At 43.3% G+C, this 20325-nt stretch overlaps 1 protein-coding gene and 1 non-coding gene across 8 annotated transcripts in view; both read left to right on the top strand.

Annotated features, from left to right (window-relative positions):
• The first annotated feature begins 889 nt into the window (after nt 1-889).
• Nucleotides 890-20325, top strand: part of STARD9 (StAR related lipid transfer domain containing 9) — a 133049-nt gene continuing 113613 nt past the window's right edge. For 2 of the 7 annotated variants that reach the window (XM_053593647.1, XM_053593648.1), the window contains exons 1-3: nt 894-1051; nt 8459-8528; nt 13297-13413. In XM_053593647.1, the coding sequence (XP_053449622.1) occupies nt 1005-1051; nt 8459-8528; nt 13297-13413 (234 nt within the window). In that variant the 5' untranslated portion in view covers nt 894-1004. Of the gene's footprint in view, nt 1052-1386; nt 1478-8458; nt 8529-13296; nt 13414-20325 lie in introns of those variants that run through there. The other 5 variants (XM_053593654.1, XM_053593652.1, XR_008380599.1 and 2 more) reach the window with 5 other exon arrangements.
• On the top strand, nt 12289-12395 carry LOC128589309 (U6 spliceosomal RNA). Its single transcript, XR_008380904.1, has one exon. It is a non-coding gene; the product is annotated as a U6 spliceosomal RNA (small nuclear RNA).

Raw genomic sequence — 20325 nt, forward strand, 5'->3', positions numbered from 1 at the left:
TGGCCAGAGCCGGGTTTGAACCCGCTACCGTTGGTATATGGGGCCGGCGCCCTACTCACTGAACCACAGGTGCCGCCCTGTACCTATTTATTTATAGAGACGGGGTCTGGCTGTGTGTCCCAAGCTAGATGACGGCGCACTGTAGCCTCTAATTCCGGGCTCAAGAGACGCTCCTGCTTCAGCCTCCCGAGTAGCTGGGACTATAGGAGCACGCCACCTTCGCACCATCGCTCCCAGCTTAAAATTTAACTACAAAACTGACAGCTCAGGACAATGCAGCAAATAAAAATATTTAGTATGTCACAGGGGCGTGGTGGCGCGCACCTTCAGTCCTAGCTACTGAACCTCAGGCGGGAGGACTGCTTGATCCCAGGAGTTGGAAGTTGTAGTGAGGTATAGATGGAGCCACTGGACTCCAACTTGGGCGACAGAAAGAGATTTCCTCTCTAAAAAAGAAAAAATTAGCAAACCTTCGGATGTTGACCAAAATGGCTTTACTTGACTCTACATTGCCCGGACGTCGAGTTCGAGAACAAAACCTATTTCTAGTAGGCGAAGCCGGGAACTACAGCTCTAGGCTGCGCCCTTGAGAGCACAGGACTCAGGATTGGCTGAAGCTCCGCAAGCACCCTCTAGGCGGGTCTCAGTGTGCGCATGGGCAATGGCATCCCGGGAGGCAAACAGGGTGGAGGGGATAGGGGTGGGGTCGGGCGTCCTTCCCCGCCCACTGAGCTCAGGATTGGCCAAGGCTCTGTCAGCACCGCCCCTCTAGGGCTGTGGAGCGCCCTTGGGCGGAGGCGTCCCGCGAGGTGTGCGTGGGTGGAGCGAGGTGGGGCGGGGCGGGGCCTCCCGCCCATCGGACTCTCGTTTGGGGACGCTCCGCCCCGCTCAGGCTGCGGCGCGCGCTCCGGCGGGGGTGTCCCCGGAGGCGCGTGGGGCGGGCGGGGCTGGGGCCGGGATGTAGCCGCTGGGATGACTTGTCCGACTAGGGTTGTGGCCAAGGGATGGCGAACGTACGAGTAGCCGTGAGGGTCCGGCCCCTCAGCAAGAGGTGAGTGTAGGCAGGAGGGGGCGCCTGAGATGTCAAATGAACTGAGAGATGGGCAAGGTCCCCGCCTCCCCCTCTAGAGATTCTGGCGCGGAGAAATCAGACAGACACAAAGTGACCCAGGGGTTCGGGGTCCGGAAACCGTAAAGGCCTGGCGGGACTGGGCCTCTGTCAAGCTTTCGTGTCGTGCGCTGGGCCATAGCGGTTCCCAGATGGCTTCGAGGAAGGTCCGCCCCAAATAAATGTCCTGGGCGTCCTGCCAGCAGGGATTTCCAGGGACGGCGGCTCAAGTCCTGATGCACCGCACCGGCTTGGGCCTTTTTCCTTGGGAAAAAGAAAGACCAGGAGAGGTATAGGCTATCTCTTGTCTTCTTGGTGACTCTGGAGTACCCATGAGGACTAGAAGAATGGTGTGTGTTTCTGGAGCGCGTAAGTTTGAGAAGATGTGGAGAAAGCAGATTGTAAGGCCATTGAGAGGGAAACTGAGGCCCAGAGAATGGTGGTTTCATCAAGTATGCTTGACAGCTGACTTGAAAGGAGCAGAATTGGGGAGTAGGGAAAGTATTCCAACCTCTTCCCTCAGCGTCCTCAGTGTTCATTTCCCCATGGGTAAATCTGATCATGCACCTCAGCCTTTGCGGCATCCGGTGTCCAGCCACATAATTTCTTCTCTTTCTCACTAATATTCCGTGCATATGTTGGGAAAGTCAGGGAAGGCTTTGCAGGAAGGTTGGTATTTGAACTGTGTTTTAAGATCTATTAGAATTTGCTGACAGAAAAAGTGTTAAGCCCTTTATGTAGTAAGAAATACCAAGAGTAAGGGACTGAGGCTGTTAGGGAACAGAGGTAAGTCTTTTGTTTTTGGAGGGGGAGTTGGTGTGGAGGGGGTTGAGTAATAGGAGATAAAGCTGGCAGAGTGTGGTTTGGGGACCAGAAGGCACATATTGGAATCATTTGGGAAGTTTAAAACTTTCCAGGACATAAAATGGCTTGATAATGACCAGGAGTGTCAAAAAAGGCATGTCTCCTATTAAAAAAAAATTCTTACTATCAGGGATTATATTTGTCCTCCTATAGGGGTAAATCACTTTCTTTTTTCTTTTCTTTTTTTTTTTTTTTTTGAGACAGTCTCACTTTTTTGCCCAGCAGAGTGCCCTGGCTCACAGCAACCTCCAATTCTTGGGCTCAAGTGATTTTCTTGCCTCAGCCTCCCAAGTAGCTGGGACTACAGGTTCCCACCACAACACCTAGCTATTTTTATTTATTTATTTATTTTTTGTAGAGACAGAGTCTCACTGTACCACCCTCGGGTAGAGTGCCATGGCGTCACACGGCTCACAGCAACCTCTAACTCTTGGGCTTACGCGAGTCTCTTGCCTCAGCCTCCCAAGCAGCTGGAACTACAGGCGCCCGCCACAACGCCCGGCTATTTTTTTTTTTTGTTGTTGTTGCAGTTTGGCCGGGGCTGCGTTTGAACCCGCCACCCTCGGCATATGGGGCCGGTGCCCTACTCACTGAGCCGAGGGCGGTACAATGAGACTCTGTCTCTACAAAAAATGAATAAATAAGAAGTCTTGTAATTACAGAATAGTGAGATGGGAAGAAGAGACTAGGAAAAAGTCAATAAAGGTACAATGAAGAAGGAAACCCGCAGGTGCCTGAACTGTTGGGGTTTTTTTGTTTGTTTGTTTTTGAGACAGAGTCTCACTATATCGCTCTTGGTAGAGTACAGTGGCATCACAGCTCCCAGCAACCTCTGACTCTTGGGCTTAAGCGATTCTCTTGCCTCAGCCTCCCAAGTAGCTAGGACTACAGGCACCTGCCGGGTTATTTTTTTTTTGTTGTCATTGTTGTTTAGCAGGCCTGGGCCGGGTTCGAACCTGCCTGCCTCCGTCTATGTGGCTGGTGCCCTAACTGCTGAGCTACAAGCATTGAGCTTGGACTCTTGTTTTGATTGGTAAATGGCTTCTGACATCTGACTTCTATTCTTACATAACCATGTGGTGGCTCGGGAATGGGGGAAGGGTACATTTACAGGTGCAGCTTCTACCCCGGTATCCTCTGGCAGATCTTTATTTTGTAAAACTACTCTTTTTGGGTTCTCAGGATAATCATGTTGACCACTCCCCAACAGTAACTTCTCAGTTCCTTAGGAACTAGGAATTTATAATAGCATCAATTAGATTAAGAGAATGGTGTTGAAATTGGGTTGTTATTGGCAGCCATGGTGGAGAGTAACATTTCATGAAATAAAAGTGAAGGGAAAGAAGAGCACAAAAATTTATTTACTTTTAGTTGAAGTTAAAAGTCTTGAGCAGACCAGATATGGTGGCTCACACCTATAATCCTAGAACTCTGGGAGGCTGAGGCGGGTGGATTGCCTGAGCTCACAGGTTTGAGACCAGCCTGAGCAACAATGAGAACCTCTAAAAATAGCCGGGTGTTGTGGCAGAAGCCTGTAGTCCCAGCTACTCAGTAGGCTGAGGCAAGAGAATTGCTTAAACTCAAGAATTTGAGGTTGCTGTGAGGTATGATGCCACAGCATTCTAGCAAGGGCAACTAAGTGAGACTGTCTCCAAAAAAAAAAAAAAAGTCTTGAGCAGCAGGTGGTAGAATGCTAAGACTGCAGATATCCAGACGTGAGCAGATTATAGCAGGCTAAAAGTTCAGGAGCATGTATGGATAAACCTAGTATGGCTCTACCTAAGAAGTCCAGACCACTCCTTTCTTCTCCCAGTATCCTTCAGAGATGGTCTCTATACTCCAAGGTGTGTCTTTGCTGAGGCTCATCTGAACGTGAAGAATCTGCTGGCATCGTTTGTTCCAACTTTCAAAAAAATCATTGGCACAGATTCACTTAACAAAGTCATTGGATCTGATTTTGTAGTTGGGAAGAAATCTTACAGATGATCAGTCTAAGCTTTCATTTTTTGTTTTTCCACATGAAAAATTGATCTTGTTTAAGGTCTAAAAACAAGTAGAACCAGGAGTTGATTCACCAGACCACACTGCTCCTTCTTGAGATTACAGAAAAGTTGCACTTTCTCAAATGCCCATTTGTTCAATAGGGCAAGAACTGACCCTCAATAAAATGATAGTACTGTATAGGAAATGTTTTTGATGTCTTCCCCTCTACCTCACAGTTGCTTCCGATAATTAGAAATTCCAATTCCGCTGCCCTTTGTCTATCCAAAATCATTCACCGTTTGTTCTAATACTGTAGGGTCTGGAGTGCAAAAGTTACTCTTCACATACTACATAGCTTTGTGTTCTTCTTTTTATAAATATGTAAAATAAGGATAATTACTTCAATGGTTTGTATGAAGATTATCAAGTACATTATAAGTATTTAGAGCCTGGCTCATTTTAAGTATTTAATAAGATGTTAACTAGATGATTTTAACAACTATATTCCTCAGGCCCTGGCAATTGGTTGCCTCGTTTTTTAAAGTGTGTGTGTGTTTGGGTTTTTTTTTTTTTGAGACAAGGAGTCTCACTATGTCACCCCTGGTAGAGTGCTGTGACATCACAGCTCACAACAACCTCAAACTCTTGGGCTTAGTGATTCTCTTGCCTCAGCCTCCCAAGTAGCTGGGACTACAGGTGCCCGCCACAATGCCCAACTATGTTTTTGTTGTTGTTGCAGTTGTTTAGCTGGCCCAGGCCGGGTTTGAACCCACCACCCTCAGTGTATGTGGCTGGCATCATAACCACTGTGCTACGGGCGCCAAGCCAATTTAAAAGTGTTTTAAAGACAATGTTGATTAAAAGTAAAATGTGTATTTAAAAAATTTTTTTTTAATTGGGATAGAGTCTGATTTTGTCACTCTCGATAGACTGCCATGGCACTCATCGCTCACAGTAACCTCAAACTCTTGGGCTCAAGCGATTCTCTTGCCTCAGCCTCCTTAGTAGATGGGACTATAGGCGCCAATGCCTGGCTATTTTTGTTGTTGTTGTTGTTGTTGTTTTTGCAGTTTTTACCGGGGCCGGGTTTGAACCCACCACCTCCTTTGAGCAACAGGTGCTGTCCTTTGTTGTTGTTGTTTAGCAGGTGAACCCACCAGCCCCAGAGCATGTGGCTGGCGCCCTAACCACTGAGCAACAGGCACCCAGCCAAAAAATAAATAAAAATAAAAATTTTAAAAAGAAATAGAAATAAAAATAGAGTTTTACAAGGAATAGCTATCAAGTGGTAAGTTTGGTTATGTTCCCCTCTAGGATAGTGGTTCTTAAACTATAGTATATTTAAATCCACCTGGGTAGCTTGTTAATAATGCCACTTATTAACATTAATGGGCCCCCAAACAAATTAGAATTAGCCCTTCCCCCATTGCCATAGTTCTGCTGTGGGTAGCCTGTGGACTTACACCTTTTCAAAACCTTTAACACTAAGGAATGAACACCTGTTGGTATGTCCCAGAGGCAAGCAGTAGTAGCAGCCACTCTCCTTGTTTAAGACTCCTCCACAGTCAGTTTAAATTGAGCTCATTAAGGCCAGCTCTGAGGTTGATGCCCTTTCTGTTCACTTTTAGCTATCATTTTGTTCCAGAATATTTTGAAATTACTAGGTTACCAATGGCAGTAGTCTAGGTAGGGGAGGAGCAACATCTCATCCCCCTATGGTGTCATATGTTTCTGCTAAAAGGTCAAGTTTGGGACACCTTTTTTCTTTTTTTCTTGCTTTATGCAAGATGAATCTTCACATAAAAGCAAATTAAAAAAGAAAATTAGATGACAGATTTTTTTTTTTTTTTTTGAAACAGGGTTTTGCTTTATTGCAGTTGTGTCATCATAGCTCACTATAATCCAAACTTCTGGGATCAAGTGATCCTCTTGCTTCAGCCTCCTGAGTAAGTGGGACTACAGGTGCATGGTACTGCACCTGGCTAAGTTTTAATTTTTTGTAGAAAAGGAGTCTTGCTGTGTTGCCCAGGCAAGTCTTAAACTCCTGGCTTCAAGGGATCCTCCCAAATCAGCCTCCCAAAGTACTGGGATTATGGGCATGAATCACTATGTCAGGCCCCAAAAGTAGATTTTAAAATGTTATTGTACTTGGCTGGGCCCAGTGGCTCACGCCTACAATCCTAGCACTCTGGGAGGCCGAGGCAGGTGGATTGCTTGAGCTTAGGAGTTCAAGACCAACTTGAGCAAGAGTAAGACCCTATTCTACTAAAAATAGAAAAACAGACAAGGGGATTGCTTGAGCCCAAGAATTTAAGGTTGCTGTGAGCTATGATGATGCCATGATACTCTATCCAGGGTGACAGAGTAAGACTCTGTCTCAAAAAAAAAAAAAAAGGCTCAGCACCTACAGCTCAGCAGCTAGGGCACCAGCCACATACACCGAAGCTAGCGGGTTTGAACCTGGCCCGAGCCTGCCAAACAACAATGACAATTACAAAAAAAAAAAAAACCCGGGTGTTGTGGTGGGTGCCTGTAGTCCCAGCTATTCGGGAGGCTGAGGCAAGAGAATCGCTTGAGCTCAAGAGTTGGAGGTTGCTGTGAGCTGTGATGCCACAGCACTCTACTGAGACTTTGTCCTTTATTGTCCTAATTTACTGTAATCTGTTTATTTTATAGTGGATATAAGGGATAATAAAGCCAACATTAAGATGCAGAAAGGGAAAAAATGTTATCTTATAAAATGTTAACCCTGAAGAGGAGAGATTTTCTTTATCTGAGGTCTGGGGGTGGGGGAGGTGGGCAGTTTTAGCTTCTAATGGGCAGATTATGATCTTGAGGGATTAAAAATATCTCTCCCACTTTAAGTACTATGAAATGGGGCAGGGGAAACGCATTAGGACCTTGAGGAAATTTAAGTGACAGAAAGATCATTGCCTGTGAGAGGGTGATTTTCTATCCAGGGCTTTATCTCAGACTCACACATATTTAAAAAAAAAATCTTTAAACACCTTTGTCTCACTGTGCTCCCCCCTTCTCAGTCCTCTATGTGACAACCCAGGAAGCCTGAGGAAGGCTAAAAATGAGACAGCTGAAGGTGATATCTCAACTTTCAGGTCCCAGGCTGGAAGTAATTTAATAACTTTCATTGTAGTGGAGGAGGTGATTATTTTATTATTACTGTGTTTTAGAGACAGGATCTTGCTTGCTATGACCCAGATCAGACTGCTGTGGCATGGTCATAGCTCACTGTAACCTCCAGCTCTCAAGATCAAGTGATGCTCTTAGCTCAGCCTCCCCAGTAATTAGGACTACAGGCTTAGGCCACCATGTCTGGTCAGGGGGTTTTTTGTTTGTTTGTTTTTAATGTTTTGTAAAGACGGGGTCTCACTTGTTGACCAGGCTGGTCTTGGTCTCCTGGGCTCAATCAGTGCTCCAGCCTTGGCCTCCCAAAATGCTGAGATTACAGGTGTGAGCCACTCTGCCCAGGTGTTAATTAATTTAATTTTCAGCTATTAACATTTTGGTCTTCAGTACATTAGCTGAAGCTCCTTGTTATGAAAAAAGATGGGCTTCAGGTGTGTGAGCCACTTTGTCCATTTAAATGAGTATAGAGGTTGGCTAGTTGTTAGCATTGTTACTGCATAACCGCAATATAAAGGTCTCTGAAGGATCTTGGCCTTCATTCTGATTTAAGAAGATATAAGGAAAGTATTTGAGAAATATGTTCTCAGGGTCTCAACAGAGAGGGCTCTAATACCTTATTCATCAATATCCGTGCTCAAAATTCCAGAGAAAATGAAAGATGATGCCGTGTTACATGCTGGGCCAAGGACACTCTATCTAGAGTTTATCAGGCTGACTTCCAAGATATTGGTAGTCCCTGGGTTATGGACGAGATAGTCTCTGTAGGTTTGTTCTTAGGTCAAATTTGTATGTAAACTAGAACAGGTGTATTCACCTATTGCCTGTAATAGCCTCCGTTCTTGTAAATTATGTAAATGAAACAGGTGTATTCAACTATTGCCTGTAATAACCTCCACAACTTGTGTTCATAAGTGGAAGTTGTATGGAAGTCAGACTGCCCAGGTAGTTAAGAGCCAAGGTTTTGTGGTCACACAAATTTGGGTTTACATCTCAGCTTTGCCACTGCTGGCTGCGTGACCTCAGACAAGTTATGTAATTTCCCCAGCTTCCATCTGTAAAATGAAAATATAGGAAGCTACATCAGGAGGATAAGTTAGGATAGATAGCATAAGGTGAAGTCCAGCTTGAAATGCCCCATGCATAGAGGTGACTGTTAGCTGCTCCAGAGCCAAATTCTAAGAATCCATGGAAGCCTGCCATTGGGTGCTCCACAGGATGTTTGTAGACCTTTACAGAGACAGACATTCATGGGTACAATAGAAGAGAAACATCATTTTGCCCACTGGCACTGATCTCAGCTTTTTTCTTGATTTAAAAAAAAGCGGCATTTCTTCTCACGGGTTTGGGTCTTGTTTCTAGGGAGACCAAAGAAGGGGGAAGAATTATTATGGAAATTGATGGCAAAGTGGCAAAAATCAGGAATTTAAAGGTAAGCCTGAAATTTTTATTCCATTTTCTTTTCATTAGGGAGCTAGTATTATTACAGGGGCTTCTGTGGTGCAGTGTGTATGTGAATGTGTTTAGAGTTGGGAATCGGGGCAGTGCCTGTGGTTCAGTGAGTAGGGCACTGGCCCCATATACCGAGGGTGTCGGGTTCGAACCCAGCCCCGGCCAAACTGCAACAAAAACAATAGCCAGGCGTTGTGGCGGGTGCCTGTAGTCCCAGCTACTCGGGAGGCTGAGGTGAGAATATCACCTAAGCCCAAGAGCTGGAGGTTGCTGTGAGCTGTGACGCTATGGCACTCTACTGAGGGCAACAAAGTAAAATTCTGTCTCAAAAAAAAAAAAAATAAAAAAATAAAGTTGCAAATGGAAAGATATATAAGAGGAATAGTGGGAAGAGTTTGAATCAATCATAAAGCAAATTAAAAAATAAACCAAGAAAGAAGTGTAGGGAATTTGGTTGCAACAGCCTTCAGGGGTCCTCAAACTGCGGCCAGCGGGCCACACGAGGCGGTGTGATTGTATTTGTTCCCGTTTTGTTTTTTTACTTCAAAATAAGATATGTGCAGTGTGCATAGGAATTTATTCATAGTTTTGTGTTTTCTTTTTTAAACTATGGTCCGGCCCTTCAACGGTCTGAGGGACAGTGAATTGGCCCCCTGTTTAAAAAGTTTAAGGACGCCTATTATATCAAAGGGGTGTGACTGGGAAATTGGTTGATAGCTGCGTTTAGATAAAACACAGCGGATATTATGGGGTTGTGGCTTGCTTAAATCATGCTGGGGGCAATCCACATGTCTATTTAACTCACCTGACCATTAGTTAGACTTTGTCCCAACCCTTTCAGTTGATAGCACTTCAGCTAGAGACGTTATTAGGCTTTAGTATGCACCTGTTAATACAGGATTCATTCTGGCTATAGTGAGGTCCAAGCAATAGCTTTCAGATCCCCAAAGGGAGTCAGTCTTGTTACAAATTCTCTTTCACAAATCTGACTGAATTTTGAGCCACAGTTGGACAGACATAGAACTTCCTCCTGCACCTTTCACACCCTCTTAGGGCTAATTTTTCCTACTCATTCCTCCATTTACCAGGCCAGGCCAGCAGAGCAGAAGATGGGTGGTGTTCTTCCTTTCTGGGCCTGGGGGAGTGAACATGCAACTACTGCTGTAGTTGTCAGCCTGCAGGTGGTCCCCAGCATTCCTGAGAGCTGAGGACTGGCCAAAGTAAGGTTATTTGGACCTCACACCTCAAAGTCATGCCCACTGTGTGTTACTATGATGTGATCTGTTTCTTTTTGTCAGTAGGTTGCTGCTAAAAGGGAATAGGACCTGCCAGACTTTCAGTGGGAGTACCACAGGGACAAGGAATTTTTTTTTTTTTTTGTCTCTTATCTCTTTCTCTTTTTATTTTTTTTGAGATAGTCTCATTTTGTCACCCTTGGTAGAGTGCTGTGGCGTCACAGCTGACAGCAACTTCAAACTCTTGGGCTCAAGTGATTCTCTTGTCTTTGCCTCCCAGGTAGCTGGGACTACAGGTACCCACCACAACTCCTGGCTATTTTTAGAGATGGCGTCTGCTCTTGCTCAGGCCGGTCTCAAATTCCTGAGCTCAACAATCCACCCGCCTTGGCCTCCCAGAGTAGTAGGATTACAGGCATGCGCCACTGCACCCAGCCTCCTGTCTCTTATTTATCTCTGTTCCCTAATCACTTTATCTACTTTGTTCTGAGATCTCATATTTTTGGTTTTTTTTTTTTTTTTTGCAGTTTTTGGCCCGGGCTGGGCTTGAACCCGTCACCTCTGGCATATGGGGCCAGTGCCCTACTCCTTTGAGCCACAGGCACCGCCCTTTTCTTTCTTTTTTTTTTTGAGACAGAGTCTCACTATGTCACCTTGGTAGAGTGCCGTGGTGCCACAACTCACAGCAAACTCAAACTCCTGGGCCCAAGTGATTCTCCTGCCTCAGCCTCCCAAGCAGCCAGGACTGCAGGTGCCCGCCAGAACATCTGGCTGTTCTTCTGTTGCAGTTGTCATGGTTGTTTAGCAGGCCCAGGCCAGGTTTGCACCCGCGAGCCTCAGTGCATGGGGCTGGCACCATAACCACTTTGTCATGGCACAGAGCCATAGTTTTGGTTCCTTTTTTAAAATTTTTATTATTAAATCATAGCTGTGTACATTAATGCGATCATGGGGCCCCATACACTGGTTTTATAGACCATTTGACATATTTTCATCACACTGGTTAACATAGCCTTCCTGGCATTTTCTTAGTTATTGTCTTAAGACATTTATATTCTACATTTACTAAGTTTCACATGAACCCCATATTTTTGGTTCTTAATAAATCTCAGTCAAGATCAAGGTGGTTGGTTGGTTGATTGATAGATTTTTGAGACAGACTCTCAAGCTGTTCTGGGTAGAGTGCTGTGGCATCATCATAGCTCACAGCAACCTCCAACTCTTGGGCTCAAGCGATCCTCTTGCCTGTTTTTTGTGTTTTTAGTAGAGATGGGGTCTCGCTCTTAGTAAGGCTGGTCTCCAACCAGTGAGCTGTCTTGGCCTCCCAGAGTGCTAGGAAGGATCAAACTTTAATCTGCCCCCTACACACCTCCCTAGCTGCTTACTTCCTTGAGGTCAGTTATCCACTAAGAATCTCTTAATCATTCCGACAGCCTCATTCATCTGTAGTTTGTGATGACTAGTGCCAGGATTATCTTTCTCAGTCCAGAGGCTAAATTTGAAATGGTTAAGCCATTTCTGAGAATAATGCCATTCTCCCCAGTAGAGGAGATCTGTGCAATTTCAAGCTGTGGCTCTACCTCAAATGGTCAGATTGCTCCTGCTTTTCTGTCCAATGTGGCTTCTAATTTAATGGGGGTGAATACTCCAAGAATGTCAGTGAATACCCCAGGTTGATCGAGCCCAGGGGTTGAACTGCTCAGGCTTTCCCCATATCCTTTGCAGATGTACTTAGAGAAGAAATAATACAGGTTGAACATCCCTAATTTGAAAATCTGAAAACTGAAATGCTATAAAATCTATAAATTTTTGAGTGCTGATATGACCCCATAAATGAAAAAATTTCGTGCTTGACCTCATGTGAAAAGTTGCAGTCAAATTGCAGTTAAAACTTTGTTTCGGGCGGCGCCTGTGGCTCAGTGAGTAGAGCGCCGGCCCCATATGCCGAGGGTGGCGGGTTCAAACCCAGCCCCGGCCAAATTGCAACAAAAAAATAGCCGGGCGTTGTGGCAGGTGCCTGTAGTCCCAGCTGCTCGGGAGGCTGAGGCAAGAGAATCGCGTAAGCTCAAGAGTTAGAGGTTGCTGTGAGCTGTGTGATGCCACGGCACTCTACCTGAGGGCGGTATGTGAGACTCTGTCTCTACAAAAAAAAAAAAAAAAAACAACTTTGTTTCATGCACAAAATTATTATTTTTGAGACAGAGTCTCACTTTGTCACTCTCGGTAGAACGCCATGGTGTCATAGCTCAGAGCAACCTCAAAATCTTAGGCTCAAGCTATCCTCTTTCCTCAGCCTCCTGAGTAGCTGGTACTACAGGTGCCCACCACAACACCTGGCTACCTTTTCAATTGTTAGTAGTGACAGGGTCTCACTCTTGCTCAGGCTTGTCTTGAACTCCTGAGCTCAAGCAATATACCTGCCTTGGCTTCCCAGAGTGCTAAGATTATAGGCATGAGCCACTGTTCCTGGCCATGCACAAAATTATTTAAAAATACTCTATACTGGTGCTCGCTTCAGCAGCACATATACTAAAATTGGAACGATACAGAGAAGATTAGCATGGCCCCTGCGCAAGGATGACACGCAAATTCGTGAAGCGTTCCATATTTTTCACACTTTATGGGGGCAAGACATGATTGCAAGAGGGACTTTACCTAACAATTGCAATCAGTGTAACCTGGCTTATTGTACCCTCAATGAATCCCCAACAATAAAAAAAAAAAAAAAAAAAAAAAATACTCTATACTGGCTCAGTGCCTATAGCTCAGTGGTTATGGCGCCAGCCACATATACCAGGGCAGGTTCTAACCCGGACTGGGCCTGCTAAACAATGACAACAACAACAAAATAATAGTCGGGCATTGTGGCGGGCACCTATAGTCCCAGCTACTTGGGACTTGAGGCTGAGGCAAGAGAATCACTTAAGCTGAAGAGTTAGAAGTTGCTGTGAGCTGTGACACCATGGCGTTCTACCGAGGGCAACATAGTGAGACTGTGTCTCCAAAAAAAAATACTCTATAAAATTACCTTTAGGCTGTGTGTACACATATAAGGTGCTATGAAACATGAATTTCCTGGATATACTTTGGTCACATCCCCAAGATATCTCACTTGGTATATGCAAATAGTCCAAAAATACACAAAATTATGAAATCCCCCAAATCTGAAACATTTTTAATTCTAAGCATTTCAGATAAGGGATAGTCAATCTGTAGTAATAAGAAGCCCAGAGGAGGACAGAATTTCTGTCCCAAGCTTTCTTAGATTTCATAAGGTTGGTTTACATATATATATGCTGACATATGTTAATATGATAGAGAAAATTAGTTCTCTGGCACTTTGTACCTCATGAGATGGTACCTGATTACCTTTTTTTTTCTTTTTCGGAGAGCTATAATAAACATCCTCATGACCAGTCCATGTCTCTAACTAAAGTAGAGAGTAATCAAGTGCCATTGGCTAGATTCTGATATTAAGGTAGAGAAGACACTGGATTCTTTGTTTGATTCTAGGTGGACAATCGACCGGATAGCTTTGGGGACTCCCGGGAGAAGATTGTGGCGTTTGGTTTTGATTACTGCTACTGGTCAGTGAACCCAGAGGACCCCCAGTATGCATCTCAGGATGTGGTAATGTCATTAATCATTTTAATTTCACTCTCCTCAGTTCTTTTTTAAAAAAAAATTATTTAAAATGTTTATTGTAAAGATACCACTAAAGGTTGTTATGGCACAACTGTGCAGATTGGAAGTATGGTAATTGGTACTTAGATTTTTTTTTTTCTATTTCAGGTTAATTTGAGGATACAAAGAAATAGCTTACAAAGTTTGCATTTGTTAGATAGAGCCTGTCTTATAATTGTGCCCCACCCCTAAGAGGTGTGCCATATACCCCAACATTGTGCCCGTTAAGTGGGAGCACACACATCCCCCTCTCTCCTTTCCTTTTCTCCCCTTCCTCATTTCTTCTCCCCACAACTTGAATTGAGTTTTTCTCTTAGATGAGAATGTATTAGATTGTCTACTGGCTTCGTATTAGTATTGAATACGTTGGATACTTGCTTTTCCATTCTTGTGATACTTTATTAAGAAGAATGTGTTTCAACTCCATCCAGATTAATACAAAAGATGTAAAGTCTCCATCCTTTTTAATGGCTGAATAGTATTCCACGGTATACATATACCACAGTTTATTAATCCATTCCTGGGTTGGTGGGCATTTAGGTTATTTCCATATTTTGGCAATTACAAATTGAGCTGCAATGAACAATCTAGTACAAACGTCCTTATGATAAAATATTTTCTTTCTTCTGGGTAGATGCCTAGTAATGGGATTGCAGGATCAAATGGGAGGTCTAATTTAAGTTCTTTGCGGATTCTCCATATTTCTTTCCAAAGAGAGTGTATTAGTTTGCAATTCTACCAGCAGTGTAAAAGTGTTCCTTTCTCTCCACATTCATGCCAATATCTGCAGCTTTGAGAATTTGTGACGTGGGGCATTCTCACTGGTGTTGGGTGATATCTCAGGATGGCTTTGATTTGCATTTCTCTGTTGATCAGGGACAATGAGCAATTTAAAAAAAATTTTTTTTTTTTTTTTTTTTTTTTTGAGACAGAGTCTCACCCTCGGTAGAGTGCTGTGGTAGAGTGCTGTCACAGCTCACAGCAACCTCCAACTCCTGGGCTTAGGCAATTCTCTTGCCTCAGCCTCCCAAGTAGCTGGGACTACAGGCACCTACCACAATGCCCAGCTATTTTTTTGTTGCAGTTTGGCTAGGACCAGGTTCTAACCCACTACCCTCAGTATGTGGGGCCAGCGCCCTACCCACTGAGCCACAGGCACCGTCCTTTTTTCAAATGTTTGTTAGCCATTCATCTATCTTCCTCTGAGAAGGTTCTATCCATGTCTCTTGCCCAGTGATAGATGGGATTGTTGCTTTTTTTGTTCAATTAATTTGAGTTCTCTGTATATTGCAATTATCAGTCTTTTGTCAGATTTATACCATGCAAATATCTTTTCCCATTCTGAAGGTTGTCTTTTTGCTTTACTTGTATCCTCAGCTGTGCAGAAACTTTTCAGCTTAAGTCCCTTTTATTTTTGTTGTGATTGCCACTGAAGTCTTCTTCATAAAATATTTCCCTAATCTGACATCCTCCTGAGTGTTTTTTTTTTTTTAGATAGAGTCTTGCTATGTCTCCCTGGGTAGAGTGCTGTGGCATCACAGCTCACAGCAACCTCCAGCTCTTGGGCTTAAGCGATTCTCTTGCCTTAGCCTCCCGAGTAGCTGGGACTACAGGCACCCCCTACAGTGCCTGGCTATTTTTTTGTTGCAGTTTTGGCCGGGGCCAGGTTCAAACCTGCCACCCTCAGTATGTGGGGCTGGTGTTCTACTCACTGAGCCACAGGTGCCACCCATCCTCATGAGTTTTTCCCACACTTTCTTCTAGGATTTTTATAATTTCATGTCTTAGATTGAAATCTTTGATCCATCTTGACTTAATTTTGTAAGTGGTGAAAAGTGTGAGTCCAGCTTCATTCTTTTATATGTGGTTATCCAGTTCTCCCAGTACCATTTTTTTGGTGGGATTCTTTTCCTCACTGTATGATTTTGTTTGTTTAATCAAAGATCAGATGGAAATAAGAGTCTGGTTTCATCTCTGGGCTTTCTATTCTGTTTCATATGTCTGATAGTCTATTTTTGTGCCAATACCATGCTATTTTGATCACTGTTGACTTGTAATAAAACCTAAAGTCTGGTAGAGTGATGCCTCTGGCTTTGTTTTTTTTTTTTTTTTTTTTTGTAGAGACAGAGTCTCACTTTATGGCCTTGGGTAGAGTGCCGTGGCCTCACACAGCTCACAGCAACCTCCAACTCCTGGGCTTAAGCGATTCTCTTGCCTCAGCCTCCCGAGTAGCTGGGACTACAGGCACCCGCCACAACACCCAGCTATTTTTTGGTTGCAGTTTGGCCGGGGCCAGGTTTGAACCCGCCACCCTTGGTATATAGGGCCGGTGCCTTACCGGCTGAGCCATAGGTGCCGCCCTCTCTGGCTTTGTTTTTATTACTGAGACTTGGCTTGGCTATATGGTTTTTTTTCTGGTTCCATACAAAACAAAGTACTATTTTTTCCAATTCTTCAAAGTATGATGTTGGTATTTTAATGGGAATTGCATTGACTCTGTAGATTGCTTTGAGTAGAATAGACATTTTAACAATGTTGATTCTTCCCAGCCAAGAGCATGTTCTTCCATTAATGTTTTTCTGCTATTTCTTTTCTTAGAGTTTCATAATTCTCTTTGTAGAGGTCCTTTACCTCTTTTGTTAGGTATATTCCTAGGTATTTCATTTTCTTTGAAGCTACTGTGAAGGGAATTGTGTCCTTGATTTGCTTCTCAACTTGTGTATTACTGGTGGATACAAAGGCTACTGATTTGTGGACATTGATTTTATACTCTGAGACATTACTGTATTTCTTTTTTTTTTTTTTTTGAAAGGGCTTATTTATTTATCTTTTTTCTTTTCTTTTTTTTTTTTTTGAGACAGTCTCACTTTGTGACCCTCTGTAGAGCACTGTGGCATCACAGCTCACAGCAACCTCCAACTCTTGGGCTCAAGTGATTCTCTTGCCTCCCAAGTATCTGGGACTACAGGCACCTGCCACAACACCTGGCTATTTTTAGAGACCAGGTCTCGCTCTTGCTCAGGCTGGTCTCGAACCTGTGAGCTCAGGCAATCCACCCGCTTCAGCTTCCCAAGTGTTGGGATTACAGGCATGAGCCATCGCCTCTGGCTATTTTACCTTTTTTTTTTTTTTTTTTTTTTTAATTTTTTTTTGAGGGGGCACCCAAATATGAACCATAAAATTTAATTTTATTTATTTATTTTTTCATTACTATATTTCTTGATTACTTCCAGGAGTTTTGTGATTGAGTCTCTGGGGTTTTCTAAGTATAAGAGCATGTCATCAGCAAACAGCTGAGAGTTCGACCTCCTTTGTCCCCATTTGGATGCCCTTTATATCCTTCTTTTGCCTGATTGCATTGGCTAGAACTTCCATAACTTGGTATATGGGGCCGGCACCCTGCCCACTGAGCCATAGGCACCGCCCCCCGTATTTATTTTTAATGAGGTTATTAAAGATTTTACTTTTCTGGCTTGGCTCATGTAGCTTGAGCGGCTAAAGCGCCAGCCACATACACCAGAGCTGGTGGGTTAGAATCCGGCCTGGGGCTGCCAAACAACAATGACAACTATAACCAAAAATAGTAGGGCATTGTGGTGGGTGCCTGTTGTCCCAGCTATTCGGGAGGCTGAGGCAAGAGAATCACTTGAGCCTAGGAGTTGGAGGTTGCTGTGAGCTGTAACACAGCACTTTACCCAGGGTGATAGCTTGAGGCTCTGTCTCAAAAAAAAAAAAAGATTTTACTATTCTATTTCTGACTAATCTGGCCAATGTTTTGTTGATTTTATTTATCTTTTTAAAGAACCAACTTTTTGTTTCATCAATTTTCTGAATGATTTTGTTTTTAGTTTCATTTATTTCTGATTTAATTTTGGTTATTACTTTTCTTCTGCTAGGTTTGGAATTGGATTGCTCTTGTCCATTTCTTGAAGATAATTCATTAGGTTGTCGATGTGTTCTCTTTCTGTTTTTCTGATGTAGGCATCTAATGCGATGAATTTACCTTTTAGGACTGCTTTTGCAGTGTCCTACAGGTTTTGGTAGCTTGTGTCTTCCTTGTTGTTAATGCTCAAGAAAGTTAATGATTTCCTCCTTTATCTCTTCCTTGACCCAACTGTCATTCTGCATAACGTTGTTCAGGTTCCATGCTTTTGTATGGGGATGAAAATTTTTGTTGGAGTTGAGTTCCCCCTCTATTGCCTTGTAGTCTGAAAAGATACAAGGTGTAATCTCAGTTCTTTTGATTTTGTTGAGGTTTCATTTGTGTCCTAGGATATGATCTATTTTGGAGACTGTTCCATGGGCTGGTGTGAAGATAGGGTCAAGTTTTGGGATAGGGTCCAGTTTAAGTTCCTCGTATCTTTTTAGTTCTGTATATGTCTATTAAGCCCAATTGTTCTAGGGTCAAGTTTAAGTCCCTTGTATTTTTGTTTAGTTTCTGTTGAGAGGATCTGTTCAGTTCTATAAGAGGGGTGTTAAAGTCCCTAGCTAGTATGGTGTTATACCAGTGGTTCTCAACCTTCCTAATGCTACAGTGTATTTTCTTTTTTTTTTTTTTTTATTTTTGGCCGGGGCTGGGCTTGAACCCGCCACCTCCAGCATATGGGACCGGCGCCCTACCCGTTGAGCCACAGGCGCCGCCCGCTACAGTGTATTTTCATTGTTAAAAGGGGTCACAACCCACAGGATAAGAACTGCTGTGTTATAGGATGTTATATTGCTCAGACCAATTAAGGTCTGTTTCATAAATCTGGGAGCATTTATGTTGAGTGCATAAATATTTAGAATTGAAATGTCCTCTTTTTGTATTATTTCCTTGATCAGTACGAAGTGACCAGTACTTTAATCTTTAAGAAAATTTCAGTACAATTGACAGGTTTTCAAAAGGAAGAAACTTCAGAGCCAGGCACAGTGGTGTATACCTGTAGTCCCAACTACTTAGGAGGCTGAGGTGGGAGAATTGCTTGAAATCAGGAGTTTGAGACCAGCCTCGGCAACGTAGACTCACTCTGTAGAAAAAATAAGAAAAATTAGCTGGGTATGGGACGTGGTGGTATGCGCCTGTAGTCCTAGCTACTCAGGAGGCTGGAGAAGGATTACTTGAATCCAGGAATTCAAGGTTGCAGTGAGCTATGATCACACTATAGCATTGCAGCCTGAGTGACAGAGCAAGACCCTGTCTCTTAAAAACAAAAAAAAATCATGAAGAAACTTTCAATATATCACAAAACCAATGACCTTTTCAAGTAACCATTTCTATGGTAGCATTAAAAAAGAAACTTATTTCGGGTGGTGCCTCTGGCTCAAAGGAGTAGGGTGCCAGCCCCATATGCTGGAAGTGGCGGGTTCAAACCCAGTCCTGGCCAAAAATTGCAAAAAAAAAAAAAAACTTATTTCAAATGCAGTAATCTCATCACGTGTTCCCTCAGTTCTTCATAACTGGATAATTGTTATTTTTAAACTTTTTAAAAAATATTTGAGACAGTCTCATTATGTTGCCCTGGGTAGAATGCTGTGGCATCACAGCTTGCAGCAACCTCAAACTCTTGGGCTTAAGCAATTCTCTTGCCTCAGCCTCCCAAGTAGCTAAGACTACAGGTGCCTGCCACAACGCCCAGCTGTTTTGTTGTTGTTGTTGTCATTGTTGTTTAGCAGGCCTGGGCCAGGTTCAAACCTTTCAACCCTGATGTATGTGGCTGGCACTCTAACCACTGAGCTATGGGTACCAAGCCTATAACTGGATAATTATTGAGAAATTAATGTGAAATCTAGGCCCTAACTGCTTCATACTTTAGATATATTGGTCTGAAACTTATGATGTTTTGGTTTGAGAAATGGTAATGAGAGTATTAGTTCCAGAAAGAACAAAGGACGTGGGAGAAGACAGCTTGCTTGGGGCATCTAAGTTTGCTAGGATCCATTTAGGCTTGGGCCTCAGCATGATTCAGACAGGTGTTAAGTTAGTTCTGGTAGCGTTCTGCTCCTGCATTAGGTAAATGGGATAGCTAATTGTACTGTATGTAGCTCAAGGGCCCAAGAATTCTAGAGGATAGTATCTTCTGTGAACCTTAAGCTTATACCTGTATGTAGCTCAAGCGTATTACGAATACGTGCGACTGTGAGGCGTGTTGGAGGTTCTGTTGCATACTCACGCCTCCACTGTGTACTTCTACAACCTTCTCGAAATTTCAAATAACACTTCAAAACGGTCTTGTGCTCTTCTAACAACAACTGAGCTGCTGCCATTTGCTTTGCACTGCCTATCGCACGCTGACACTAACATTCATTTGATTAATGCCATCTCTTGAGTAAACATCATATTAAACATTGCTACCACTATTCGATTCAACTTTGAGAAGTTAATACATAGATAATATGTCTTTAAATGTATATACAGTTTTTGGCACCTCTGGTATGTATATAAGCTTATTCTCAATGAGCTTGGGTATGGGTTTAATTGTGAGGCTCATGTTGTACATTTATGAGACTTAATCGTATAAAAATAATCTAATGAAAGCCCAAAAGACTTAGAGGAGGGGAATTAATAAATGTAACTCTTCTGTTGCCTGATTTGAAATGTAATGGAAAGATCAAATGAGACCCAGACAGGAAGCCTGTGCACAGAGATAAAAGTAGTCTCCTGAGGTTTATTCCAGCTTTTTTATTAATGGTCTGAGTCCCTCATCGGTCCCAAGAGGAGTCAGGCTACAAGGAGAAGGAAGGGAATCTCTGTCACAAGCTGGACTAGGGCCAGAGGTCCCAGAGTGGTGGCAGGACTCATATCCACATGATCCAGTCAGAGGACCTCACTGCTTTAACACGTAAATTGGAGCCCAGACTTCACCCTAATTACTATGG

Source organism: Nycticebus coucang, chromosome 6 (assembly GCF_027406575.1).
Source record: "Nycticebus coucang isolate mNycCou1 chromosome 6, mNycCou1.pri, whole genome shotgun sequence".
Classification (NCBI taxonomy): domain Eukaryota; kingdom Metazoa; phylum Chordata; class Mammalia; order Primates; family Lorisidae; genus Nycticebus; species Nycticebus coucang.